Source organism: Bos indicus x Bos taurus, chromosome 19, assembly GCF_003369695.1.
Source record: "Bos indicus x Bos taurus breed Angus x Brahman F1 hybrid chromosome 19, Bos_hybrid_MaternalHap_v2.0, whole genome shotgun sequence".
Lineage (NCBI taxonomy): Eukaryota > Metazoa > Chordata > Mammalia > Artiodactyla > Bovidae > Bos > Bos indicus x Bos taurus.
In genome coordinates, this window is record NC_040094.1 from 30,155,291 (window position 1) to 30,167,863 (window position 12,573).

Here is a 12,573-nt window from a genome sequence, read left to right on the forward strand (position 1 = left end):
GTCCGGTGTGTTGATGTTTCTAGACAAATTCCCTCTGTGATTCTGTGTCCGCCAAAGTCTGGGAATCAGGCAGAGGGAATGTTCAACTGGGGCATCTAAGGACTTGTTTTGGAAGGACACCAGGAAAGTTACCAACTGGTCCCCTCCACAATACACCTGTTTTTATCGTGATACAGCTCATAGACAATGAAACTCTCTCTCTAAAAGCATCCCTCACAGGGGCTTTTAGTGTATTCACAGAGATGTTCAACCACCATGACTATCTAATTTTAGAACATTTTCATCACCTCAAAAGGACACCCATGAGAAATCACCTCTCCCCCCCTAGACCCTAGAAGCCACACATCTATTTCCTGGGTCTACGGATTTGCCTGTTCTAAGCATTTCATATAAATGGAATCATATGAGACACGGCTTTTCATGTCTGGTTTCTTTCACCTAGCATGATACTTTCAAGGCTTCCCATGCATAAGGCATACACCCACTGGTACTGCATCCCTTTTTACAGCTGAAGAACTTACCAGTGCAAGGATAAGACCAGATTTTTTTTATTTTGGATATTATTTGGGTTGTTTCTGGCCATTATGAAAATGCTGCTATGAACATTCATGTATAAGTTTTTGTGTGGACATGTTTTCAGCTCTCTTGGATAGGTATCTAGGTGTGGAATTGCTGGGTCATGTGCCACACATTCTTTTTTATTTCCTACCTGAACCATTTGCTACTAATTTGTGGTTCCACCTAACAGCCAATAAGTCAACATCTTCAAAGTAACATTTTGTCTTCCTGTCTCCTTTGTCTTTTGATTTTTATGGGACTTCAACTTACTGGCAGTGTGAACGACTGTCTAACCCACTTGGCATTTGCCAAAATTCTAAGAGATTACTGGTATGAAAAACTGCTGAGAAATAAGATGTGTTGTATAATAAAGTGTTACAGTAACATTACAAATTAAAATGAATTCTTGGAAAGGAAAAAATACAACCCCCACAGAAATAGATTAATAGTAAGATTTACAGTCTTGATCAACAGCCTTTACCAAACCAGTCAATCCTAAAGGAAATCAAGTCTGAATAGTCACTGGAAGGACTGATGCTGAAGCTTCAATACTTTGGCCACCTGATGTGAAGAGCTGACTTATCCGAAAAGACCCCGACACTGGGAAAGACTGAAGGCAGGAGAAGAGGGAAGCAGAGAATGAGATGGTTAGATAGCATCACCAACTCAATGGACATGAACTTGAGCAAACTCCAGGCCACAGCGGAGGACAGGGAAGCCAGCCCATGGGGTCACAGAGTCAGACACGACTGAGCAACTGAAAAATAACAACAACCCTTCCATTAAGAGAGGGTCTGTTAAAGAAAAATTATACAGCCAAAATAAAAAACATGAAAACACACACACAACTAATTCAATCAACTGAATGTGCCAAATAAACGCATCTTTTTAATCTCACATTTGTTCAACACAGATGGATAGATGAAAACAGACTAATGTTTTCGGATGCAGAAGTTTCTTAGGGCAACTTTTATTAACTGAGAATTATCAGAGTTGCTCTCTCTGGGGAGTTAGAAAAGTACCCAATTATTTGTAACAAAGAAAAGCTCAGAGAAAGCTTTTAAAAAGTGTTCTACTGGAAAACTGATCCGGAAACTCACATTAGCTCCTGGTGTAATAAAGTTAAGTGGGAATCTACTCATTTAAAGAAAAATTAAAACCAGAAATCAAGAAAAGTGCCGACTATTTGGCAAATGAATCCAAAAGCTCAAATCCTGGTTTAATCCTCCAAGCTGGGCTTGCAAACATAATAAAACGTTTATACACATGAATTCTTTGTCAAAAGAGCTTAAAAACAACTCCCAGCTCTCCTGGGTTTCAGCTGACACTCTCAAAAGACAGTGGCATTTCTCTTAAAAATAAAAGTTATTTCAGATTGTTTTTCTACTAATCCATGAACTCAGTTGTCCTCTTTGCAAATTAAGTCACCACTGCCCATGTTCATCCTCTTGGATATTGAGGCAAAAGGAAAAGACTACAAGACAGAAGATGTAGGCATAGGTTGGCCAGGTAACTGTGACCAAGTCCCTTTACCGCATGGGGGACCCGCCTCCTCATGTGTAAAATGAATGGGCTCTATTTGTTAGGCTGGGGAATCTCAAATGTTTTCTTTTAAAGGCCGGAGAGTAAATATTTTTGGTTTTGTGAGCTATATGGACCATACTCAACTCTGCCATCTTCAGGTAATAACAAACAGCCTTAGGCAATAAGACAATAAGAGAGCACAGCTGTGTTCCAGTAAAACTTTAACAAAAAAAGCTGCAAGTTGTACAAGCCCTGTGGATTGCCTGTACAAGCTGTACAAGGGCTATAGGTTGCCAACCACTGTGTCCAATGATTTGGAAGGATCCCCCTAGGATGACTGTGGAGTAAAAGTCATTGGTCACAGAAAGACTAAACAATCAAGTCATCCAGGTCTGACAGTGGAGAGATGGGTAATGCTGCAGGAGCCTCCAGGTTTGGACTGACATGGAGCTCTTCCTCACATTTCCATTAACTGTCTCCTCTTACTGTGGTTAGACCTGACCATACGCCTTGGGCTTAGCAGAAGCACCACTCCATGGGAGTGGAATGAAGCTTTCTGAGAGGCTGCTGGGGTTCAGATGATACAACCCCAAAGTTGGGGGAAGAGGCGGAAATAGCTCTCCCAAGTGGAGAAGGATGGCCCATGGGGAACAAGAGCTAAGAAGAAGGTGCACAGATAAAACCCCTTGCTCTCCCGTGGACTACGCAAAGGCAGGACTCCTCTCTGCAAACCTTGCAGAGATGTGAACATAGCTGCTGAGCGACCAGTTCACTGTCAGTTCAGGGTTAAGGCTAGCCAGCATCACACAGGGCATCTTCTTTTGCCTCTCTTCCCCTTCTCACCCATCCTCACCACTTTGGCCTTGAAAGTGAAAGGTGTTAGCTTAGCTGCTCAGTCGTGTCAGACTCTGTGTGATCCCATGGTCTGTCCATGGGGTTCTCTAGGCAAGAATTCTGGAGTGGGTAGCTATTCCCTTCTCCAGGGGACCTTCACAACCCAGGGATCGAACCCAGGTCTCCTGTATTGCACACAGATTCTTAACCGTCTGAGCTACGAGGGAAGCCAGCATCACAGGGCATCTTCTTTTGTCTCCCTTCCCCTTCTCACCCATCCTCACCTTTAGGCTTATACCTCCTAAATAAGGTGTTAACACTTAATCCTTGTCTCAGGCTATGCTTTCTAGAGAAACAGGGCTAAGGTGCCTCCCAAAAGATCCTCGTTCTTTAGAAATGAAAGACAACAGAGCAGTGTAACTATCAGATGTAGAGTATACGGAAATAAGAAGTCAAATACTGACATACACTAAACAAAACTCATCTTGGCCTTCATTGTGTGCAGTGTGCTAAGTCACTTCAGTTGTGTCCAGCTCTTTGTGACCCCTTGGACCACAGCCCACCAGGTTTCTCTGTCCATGGGATTTTCCTGGTAAGGATGCTAGAGTGGGTTATCATGCCTTCCTCCAAGGGATCTTCCCGACTCAGGGATTGAACCTGAGTCTCCTGCACTGCAGTCAGATTCTTTACTGCTGAGCCACTGGGGAAGCCCTTGGCCTTCATTACTGGCTGGAAATACCCCTTCAAAATCCAAATGGTAAAATATATCCCACACAATATCTAAAAAGTCAGCATCTCTGCAAAAAGAAGACCTGAATACCTAGGACTGTAGCACTGTGAAGTGATTAAACATGCATATCTGGCCTTCCAATTATACACAGAACAAAACAATTTTGTGCTATATTTCTTGAAATGCAACTATCTGTTATACAAATAAGAGGTCTCCCTTCACACTAGTTTAGATTCTTGAACAGGCTAGTTATTAACAAGTCAAAATCCAGAAATTAAACACAACCCTCATTTTTAGCAACTGAGTCAACTCTGGGTGGAATGGAGCACTTTCCAGAACAGCAGAGCATGAACAGCTTCCTGATACCAGAACCCCCAGGGTTCCTGGGCCTGGGCACAGGGCCACCCAGCTTGACAAAATGCTTTTGGGAGCCATAAACTGTGAGAAGATGAGGGGAGATGGGGGCTTCCCTAAGTCTCATGCTCTGATGGTCTTGCTGAGTTTGGTGGTGTTTTAGTCACTAAGTTGTGTCCGACTCTTGCAACCCCATGGACTGTAGCCTGCCAGGCTCCTCTGTCCATGGGACTTCCCAGGGAAGAACACTGAAATGGGCTGCCATGCCTTCCTCTAGGGGATCTTTCTAACCCAGGTATGAACCTGGGTTTCCTGCATTGCAGGCAGATTCTTTACCAAATGAGCCACCAGGGAAACCCAAGTTTAAGCTGAGTTTGTTTATATGAAAACAAGAGCATTAACTTACCCATCAAAAGTTAGCCATCTGGCCCAACACCATTTATTAAATAGTTTGTGCTTTCTCTAGGGATTTAAAATATCCCTCCACCATGAATCTGATCTATATTTCAGTCTGTCTTGACAATCTTGTCTCCTTTGCCTTTCATGACATTGCCTTTTCAAGGATACCTCCCATCTCTAACAATTCTTTCCAAGCCCCCTCTGTCCCTCCCTTAAGCATGGTTCTTCCGGGCTCTCTTCCTCCTGGAGGCTTGCCCTGGGAGGGAACTCCTGATCTCAGTTCTTTGCGGATTCTGGGCTTCACCCATGCTTGTGCAGGTTGGTTCCAGAAAAACAAGGTCAGGCCAAGGGGCAATTAGGGGTGAAATCCATCCTGCTCTCTGCCCACCATGCTGTGAACCCACAAGACTCCCCAGAGTCGCATCTTTAGCCCAGATGACCTCTGAGTCATGACCCATCCATCCAACATGCGCTGGCCATCTCTCCCTGAATGTTCCCTGGGAACTGCATGCTCAACAGGGCTTCATCTTCTTTCTTCCAAGGCCATTCCTCCCTTGAATCCCCTGTTCTCACCACATGGCTCCAGCACATAAGGCAGAAAAGGAACCTGTGAGTTCTACCTTCCAGGACCTGCCATATCCCTCCTGACGTATCCCACCTCCTCTTCTCCAGCCACAGCTGCTGCCGTGGAGCTGACCTCATTACTTCTCATCGAGTCTGCCAGGCCTCTGCTCGCCATCCTCTGACCCCTCACTCTGCAGCACAAGCAAGCCTTCCACAACATTCCGAGATGTCAAGCCAGCGCTCTGAATCCTTCCATCGCTTGCCATGCCCACAGGGCAAAGTCCCAACTCCTCCTCACCCAGAGGAGGTCTTTAGTGAATCAGACTCTCAAGTCCCTCTCTCTCTGCTCCAACACATCAGCCTCCCCCGGCTGACACCACAGCTAGGAACACCTAAGTCAAGTAGCGTTGTCCTTTCAAAGACTGGTCTGATGCCCAGATAAAGCTGGTGGCCCCCTTCAATGAGCCCCCAGATTTCCACGCTAACACCCGCAACATTATTGGTTTCCGGTTTCTCTGCCTTCATCAGACCTTCCATCTTTGAAGGCAAAGACGGCCTCTGCTCTGATTTTGCAACCCCATAGCCCAGCATAGCACAGCAGCCGGCCCTGGGACAATTCCCAGGCAGAAAAATCCTAAATGGATTTGAAAATAAGCAGATTAGCCAGAGCAAGGCAATACAAATGTAAATTGGGCTTTAAACTCCTTACATTTGTATGTGGTGTAAAAACAGGGACAGCATGTCTATTGTACCCCAGCACCCCCTGGGAAAGAAGTGATTAGGGATTACAGGGACTAGGAGAGCTTGGAGCAAAGGAAGACAGACAGGAAGAAGAGGGAAATGGCTCGTGGCGGCTGAGCACAGGGGCTCTGCTTCCCTGGCAGTGGTGCCTGGCTCTGGCCTGAGTAACATGCCGGCAGAGATCCAAGAGTTGGGGCAGAAAGGTGGGTGCAGCCCGTTTGGTGGTGAGGAGACACAAATGCCTCCAGGAGTCAGGGGGTCAGATGAACGTAGGTGTGAGAAGACCGAGAGGCTGCTTTCAGTACCTTCCTGCAGAAAAGGGGGTCAGATTCAAAACTTTACCAAGCAGTCCAAAAGCCAGACAAAACAGGACTGAGGTCCCAGAGAGAATTAGAAAGACATCTGGTCTTCCCAGTCCCTTAAAACTAAAGAGTACAACTTTTAACATGACCCTGAGGGTCTGCACGATCCCTCCAAACATGGCTAATGTTGTCATCATGCTTCCCATCTCGGCTGAAGGGTACCTCCTCCTCCAGGAAGCTTCCCCTGACTTCCCAGGGTCTCTAAGGGACATGCTCTCAAAACACCATGGACTTCTCTCCTTCACAACCCTTCTCACAATTGTAATTAAATTTCGATTCATTTAAAATCTGCTTCTGGGAATTCCCTGGCAGTCCAGGGAACTCGGGGCTTTCACTGCCAGGGCCCAGGTTCAAGCCCCCAGTCAGGGAATTAAGATCCTGCAAGTTGCACAGCCAAAAAATAAAAATAAATTAAATAAAATCTGTTACTACTATAAGAAGATTAGCATTTTGAGAGTCAAGGCTGTTTTTTATTCTTATATCCCAGCATCCAACACTCTGCTTGGACCATATGTGAGGCCCAAAACATGCTTGTTGCATGAACAATTCAATCAACCACACAAATGAAAATGAATTAAACAATGAATGAATAAAACTTGCATGTATATTGCAGGAGGTTTTTCAGCATCCCTGGCCTCTACTCACTGGATGCCAGGACATTTCCCAGTTGGAACAATCAAAATTCTTTCCAGACTTGCTCTCTGGGGAACAAAATTGTCCCTATTGAAAGCCCCTGTTTTCCTGAATTGTTGAGTAGATTAAATAAAATTACTTACGGCTAATTTAACACATTTTGACATGTAATATGTACATAATAAATGTAATTATTGGATTACTGTGAGCATTTGGGAGAGAATGGGGAGGGGTGAGCAGGGCAGGTCCTACTGGGAATGACAGAGAGCCCAGAGAGGTGTCACCTGCCAGTTTGGCCTGTGGACCAATACATGTTATGTCATCATACAGCTTGGAAACTCCTTAGCCAAGATCAGTGTTTATATTTTTAAATGGTTGAAAAAAGGAGCCTATTTCATGACATGCAAGCTATTGAAAATTCACATTTCAGGGTCTAAGTAAAGTTTTATCAGAACACAGCTGCCCCTATGGGTTTACCATCATCTATGGCTGCTTTCTGGAGAAGGCAATGGCATTCCACTCCAATACTCTGCCTGGAAAATCCATGGATGGAGGAGCCTGGTAGGCTGCAGTCCGTGGGGTCGCTAAGAGTCGGACATGACTGAGCGACTTCACCTTCACTTTTCTCTTTCATGCATCGAAGAAGGAAATGGCAACCCACTCCAGTGTTCTTGCCTGGAGAATCCCAGGGACAGCGGAGCCTGGTGGGCTGCCATCTATGGGGTCGCACAGAGTCAGACACGACTAAAGCGACTTAGCAGCAGCATGGCTGCTTTCACATGACAATGGTGGAGTCGAGTAGCTGTGACATTGACCCCATGGGCCTCAGAGCCTAAAATATCTACCACCTGGACTATCAGAGAAAAAGAGTTTGACCCCTGGTCTAGCATCTCTTGTGACCACTATCTTCCAGGACCCAGTGGCATGACATCTGGGCTTCAGAAAAAAGCTGTCTGCCCTGCCTGGTAAAATGCGACCTAACTATCCCCCTAATAAAGAGAGGGCTAGTTGAATGAAGGAGAGCGTATATCAGCAGTGGACTGTTTGTTACACGGTTGTTTTTTAAAAATGAGTTGAGATTTTGAGAAAGCTACTTCTACCCCTCTGCTCCTTTGCAACAGGAGCTAATTCAGGACAAGGATGGAGCCAAATTCTTGATGATCTCAGGGTCATATGGCTCAATTTCTGTATTTTACAGATGGGGAACTGCACATAAACACACTCTCCTCCGAAACTTCAAAGTCTGATAATCTGATAACAGTACAAAGCGGCTCACATGTTTATTTTGAGGAAGACTCTTTCTGATTAGCATGGTCAGAAGGAGTTCCACTTCCTTTTTTCTAGAAACCCCGGTTAAGTCTTCAACTAGAACACCCCCTTGAGCGGAAGGCCGAGTTGCCAGGAGATGTAAACAAACCAACCACCCCAAGTGGCAGTTTTCAGCTGCTTTCTCTGTTGCTCCCTTAAAACAGCAGCTGGCTCTTCTCTCACCAGGTCCCGACTGCAGGTTCATTAACATAAACCATATCCATGGCCCCGTCAGGTGGGAGGAGGTGGCTGTAGTCAGGTAGGCACAGATGAGGGAAGTGAGGTGTCAACAGGTGCATTCAGGTAAGATTTCACATTCTGCCTTGGCACAGATTCCCACCAAATCTCATTTTCTGGGTTTCCATCCTCTCTGTTTTCTTATAGCAACTGCCCTGGGGTTAAGAGACAGAGCTGATGGCTGGCTTTGCTCTGTCTGGTCCAAGATGACAACCTACACATCACTCTGCCCACCTTGTTATATGGCTCCTACCGCTTCTCCTTCTATGACCCTTCTTGCAGGTCACTCTACGGCAATGAGCTGGGATCCTGGAGTCATTCTGAAGGCTCAGGATGCCCACAATTACTGGGACAAAGAGAAGTGATCTTGACTCAACTCGGAAATGCATGTGGACCTCTCTTACTGGTTAGAATAAACCCATAAGTAGCCCCAGCCTTTCCCAAAGAACATCCTAAGAAACACCAGCAAGTGAGATACTTCAGGGAAGAGAGCCATGCTGTGTTGAAATCACAGGAAAACCCCACTCTTGTAACCCGTTTGGGTATCAATCAGCACATTCCAAGCTCCCAGAAATCATGCAGTGGCTTAACCTGTTTGATTTGATTTAAACCAGCTGTGGACTACAGATCCTTACAAGATCCCAGCTTGGAAAATATGGTCCCAGACCATGAGGTTGGGTTCCACAAAGATGCCAGGTTACAAAGATGACCCCAACCTTGAAGGACAGGCTTCCCCACCCTGGTTCAACCTCCTGCCACCCAGGCCTGGGGGAAGGAAAGATATCCTGGCAGCCTCTGAGGGAGAGTTCGAAGGAAAGCTCTAAAGCACAGGAGGTGGAGGAGAGAGGTGCCCCTCCAGACGGACAGGACCCCGGGGGCTGCTGTAAGACGCTGCCCGGAGCAGGACTCACCATTGGTGGCCGTGTTGACATAGTAGCGCCGGCCCTGAGGGGACAAGTAGCTTTGCCAGCCCGGTGGAAGGACAACAGTCTGGCTTTCCTCTCCCGGCGGAGGGGGGACCATTCCAGGCTTCTGTGGAGGAGGAAAGAGAAGGTCACACACGTGTGGCATTTTTGCAGCTGTCTCTCAACCGGGAAGTGAGAGGCAGATGAAGTCTCCCTAGAATGGCTCGACGCTGGTTGGGGTTGGGGGTGGTGTGGTGGCCTACAGGCCTCCCTGGGGGAGGTAACAGGCTACAGGTGTGATTATGGAGGTTGCCTGAGCAATGACGGGTGAAAAGCACTTAGATTTTCAGAACCACCACAGAAGGGACAGCTCCCCCCATAGGATGGGGGGTGGAGATGTGCTCAATGAACATGGCTGGGGTTTCTCTCCTGGGCCCCTAGGAAACCACTCACAGGGATGCTGCACCTGCCTGAGGGGGTGGGGGGTGGGGGGTCACTGGAATCTGAAACTCTCCAGGACCACCAAATAGTTGGTTTTTTTCTAGTCAAATGTCTAAATGGCAGAGAGAACTGGGAAGCTGAGGTGAAACTGGCTTCTTCCTTTCCACAGTATGCACTGATGTGTGGTTTAATTCTTTTAACTAAGCGTGACAGTACTTTTCTTTAAAAATAAATAAATAAGGTCAGAGAAAAAGTACACAACAGAAAAACAAGATAAAGACACAAAGGCTAAACAGAGGTGATTTGTAGTGGTGGGATTATGAGGAATTTTTTATTCTTTTCTTTTTGCTTATCTCTCGCATCTAAATTTTTGTTAATACACACACACAACAAAAAAGTTGTGACCTAAATAAAGAACATTGAAAAATAAGAAAAGAGGGCTCAAGTTAGCCTCTCAGACAATTGCTATTCCTTGTGAAGAAAGTAAGTTGACTAAAATCAGAATTCCAGCCACACGAGGAGAGGTGTGGTGAATTTCTCAGCAAAGCTGGATCCTGTTCAGAAATATTAAAACTCATCAGCTTTTAAGTGCCCTCAGAATCCTCCAGCCATACCAGAAGAGGCAGGTTCTGGTCACTGATGACCACTGTTTGGGAAAATAAGAGATTGAAATTGAGCAGTAGAGACACTCATTTCCCAGACTGCTCTCAGCTTCTCTGAAGCTGCAAAGTCTCATGCTTCTGCTTCCTGCGGTGCCCTGCACACCCTCAGCGGGATGGGATCAATTGTAGTTGCTCTTGGGACTTGGGGTAAACACAGCCTCCCTGTGTCCCTCCGTGGAGTGGTGGTGTATGTTTCATTACAAATGTTCACAGTTTAATTAAAAGCCTTCCCCTATGCCCTAATGGCTTCCGACTCCCACACCTGTTAACTCACAGCACCTCTGACTCTGCAGAAGACTGGCTTCTAGAAGAACTTCCCAGGGCTAGACAGCAGCCAGGAGGCCTCCTCCTCAGCAGAAAATGTCCACTGAGCCCAAGCACACAGCTTTGCATGTTTACCTGGGTGTCCAGACACTGCTTCAGCCCCTCCCAGATTGGAAAGTGGTAAAAACACATGCAAACCCTATGATGAGTATTGTGTTTTGTGTATAAAATATCCCTCCTGCAGGAGATGGGCATGTTGGCTGAGTGGAGGTGGGAGTAAAACAGAGGAGGGTCAGAGGGTTGGCTGAGGAGAGAAACGTTCTTTTGTGGGGGGGCCACACCACGCAGCATGCGGGATCTTAGTTCCCTGACCAGGGATTGAACCCACCCCCGCTGCATTGAAAGCACGGAGTCTTGAAAACCAGACCACAAGGGAAGTCCCAAGAGAGAAACCTTCTAGAACCAGGTTGCTTCTGCTTGACCCAAAGTAACTTATAGAATCCATGAAGAAAGGCCGGATTGAAGCTTGTCTAAATAACCTGGTAAAATAATGAGAGATTTTTAAGAGGTATCAGAAATGGATGTCATCAGAAATACATTGCAGAGGAGAGACAGACCCAGAAGCACAGTGAAAACCAGTCCTCTGGTCTCTGGCTCACCATCCTGACTCAGCCTCTTAGCAGCCACGTGACCTGGGGAAATGACTCAACCAGCTGTCTGTTGCCACATCTGTGAAAAGGAGGGTGGCGATATTAGCCCGGTTGTGGAAGACACCGTGGAAATTAATAACACACTAGCCACCAAGGACAGTACCTGTCACCTGCTGTGTTCAATAAATGGGGGTTCCCAGAGGAAAGGGGAGCCATTCAAGGCTGAGCAAGACCAAGCTTCACAGAGCCTCTGCCTCCTACAATGTGAAGTTCAGGGGCACGTACCTGGCCTCTGCCCCACCGTCACCGCAGATGGAATGTCACCATTCACAGTCACTTCCCTGAAGTTTTTATTTCTAGGACTGCTCAACTTAAAAGGCAAACACAGACCTGCAGGGGAGGCTGGCGGGTTAAGACACTGACTCTCACACTCTGGTGAGACGACCTCTCCTGCGCTGGGCTGGTGGGGTGAGTGAACTGGACCTTCGTGCCTCTGGGTCCCACCTGTGAAACAGCATCAGTGATGCCTGTCCTGTCTCCACAGCTGCGTGGTGCTGTTCTCTTTAGAAGGACTAGTGAACTCGCCTAACTCTGTAGGGTCAGAAGAAGCCCGAGTTTCCATCTGAAGACACTGATGACCAAGGAGGGGCCATGACCGCTCTGAGGTTGCCCCCATCCAGGAGATGCAGGGCCCTCTGGAAGGTACCTGGAGAGGTCTCCTGGATGCTGAGCCCAGAAGGTAGGGGTGCTGAAAGAGGGGACGGGGGCACCTGGGCCAACATGGCAAAGATGGTCTCCACCTCCCCTCTAACATGGCCACGGGGCCCCGCTCCGCACGCCATCTGGCTGTGTTCTGCTTCCACCTCCCACCCACAAGGCAGGCACAGTTCCCTTGTTGTCTCCCTTCTTCCAGAGAGAAGTCCCTCCTGTTAGCTGGTTTAAAGTAAGTCAGGAATCAAAGATGTGTGGACAACTGGGTATATCAAGAGAACTGAAAACAGCGCTCAAACACAGACTTGTATACACATTCACAGCAGCAGCATCTACAATCGACGACTGGTAGAAACAACCCAAGTATCTGTCAACTGATGAACAGACCGACAAATTCCCCTCTGTTCATGGGATTCTCCAGGCAAGAATATTGGAGTGGGTTGCCATTCCCTTCTCCAGGGGATCTTACTGACCCAGGGACTGAACCTGGGTCTCCTGCACCGCAGGCAGATTCTTTACCATCTGAGCCACCAGGGAAGCCCATGTGTATCCATAAAAAGGAAGATTTGGTCATCCAAAGGAATAAAGTATTGATATACATGACAACACAGACGAACCTTGAAATGATGCCATGTGAAATAAGCTAGCCACAAAAGGCCACATACTGTATGATCCTATTTCAATGAAACATCCAGA

The 12,573-nt window shown here is 46.8% G+C and overlaps 1 protein-coding gene across 5 annotated transcripts in view; it reads right to left on the minus strand.

Moving 5' to 3' along the window:
- The window catches only part of GAS7 (growth arrest specific 7), a 210,140-nt gene that overhangs the window by 72,961 nt on the left and 124,606 nt on the right, over positions 1-12,573 (minus strand). For all 5 annotated transcript variants that reach the window (XM_027516624.1, XM_027516623.1, XM_027516627.1 and 2 more), the window contains exon 2: positions 9,156-9,276. In XM_027516624.1, the coding sequence (XP_027372425.1) occupies positions 9,156-9,276 (121 nt within the window). The remainder of the gene's footprint in view (positions 1-9,155; positions 9,277-12,573) is intronic.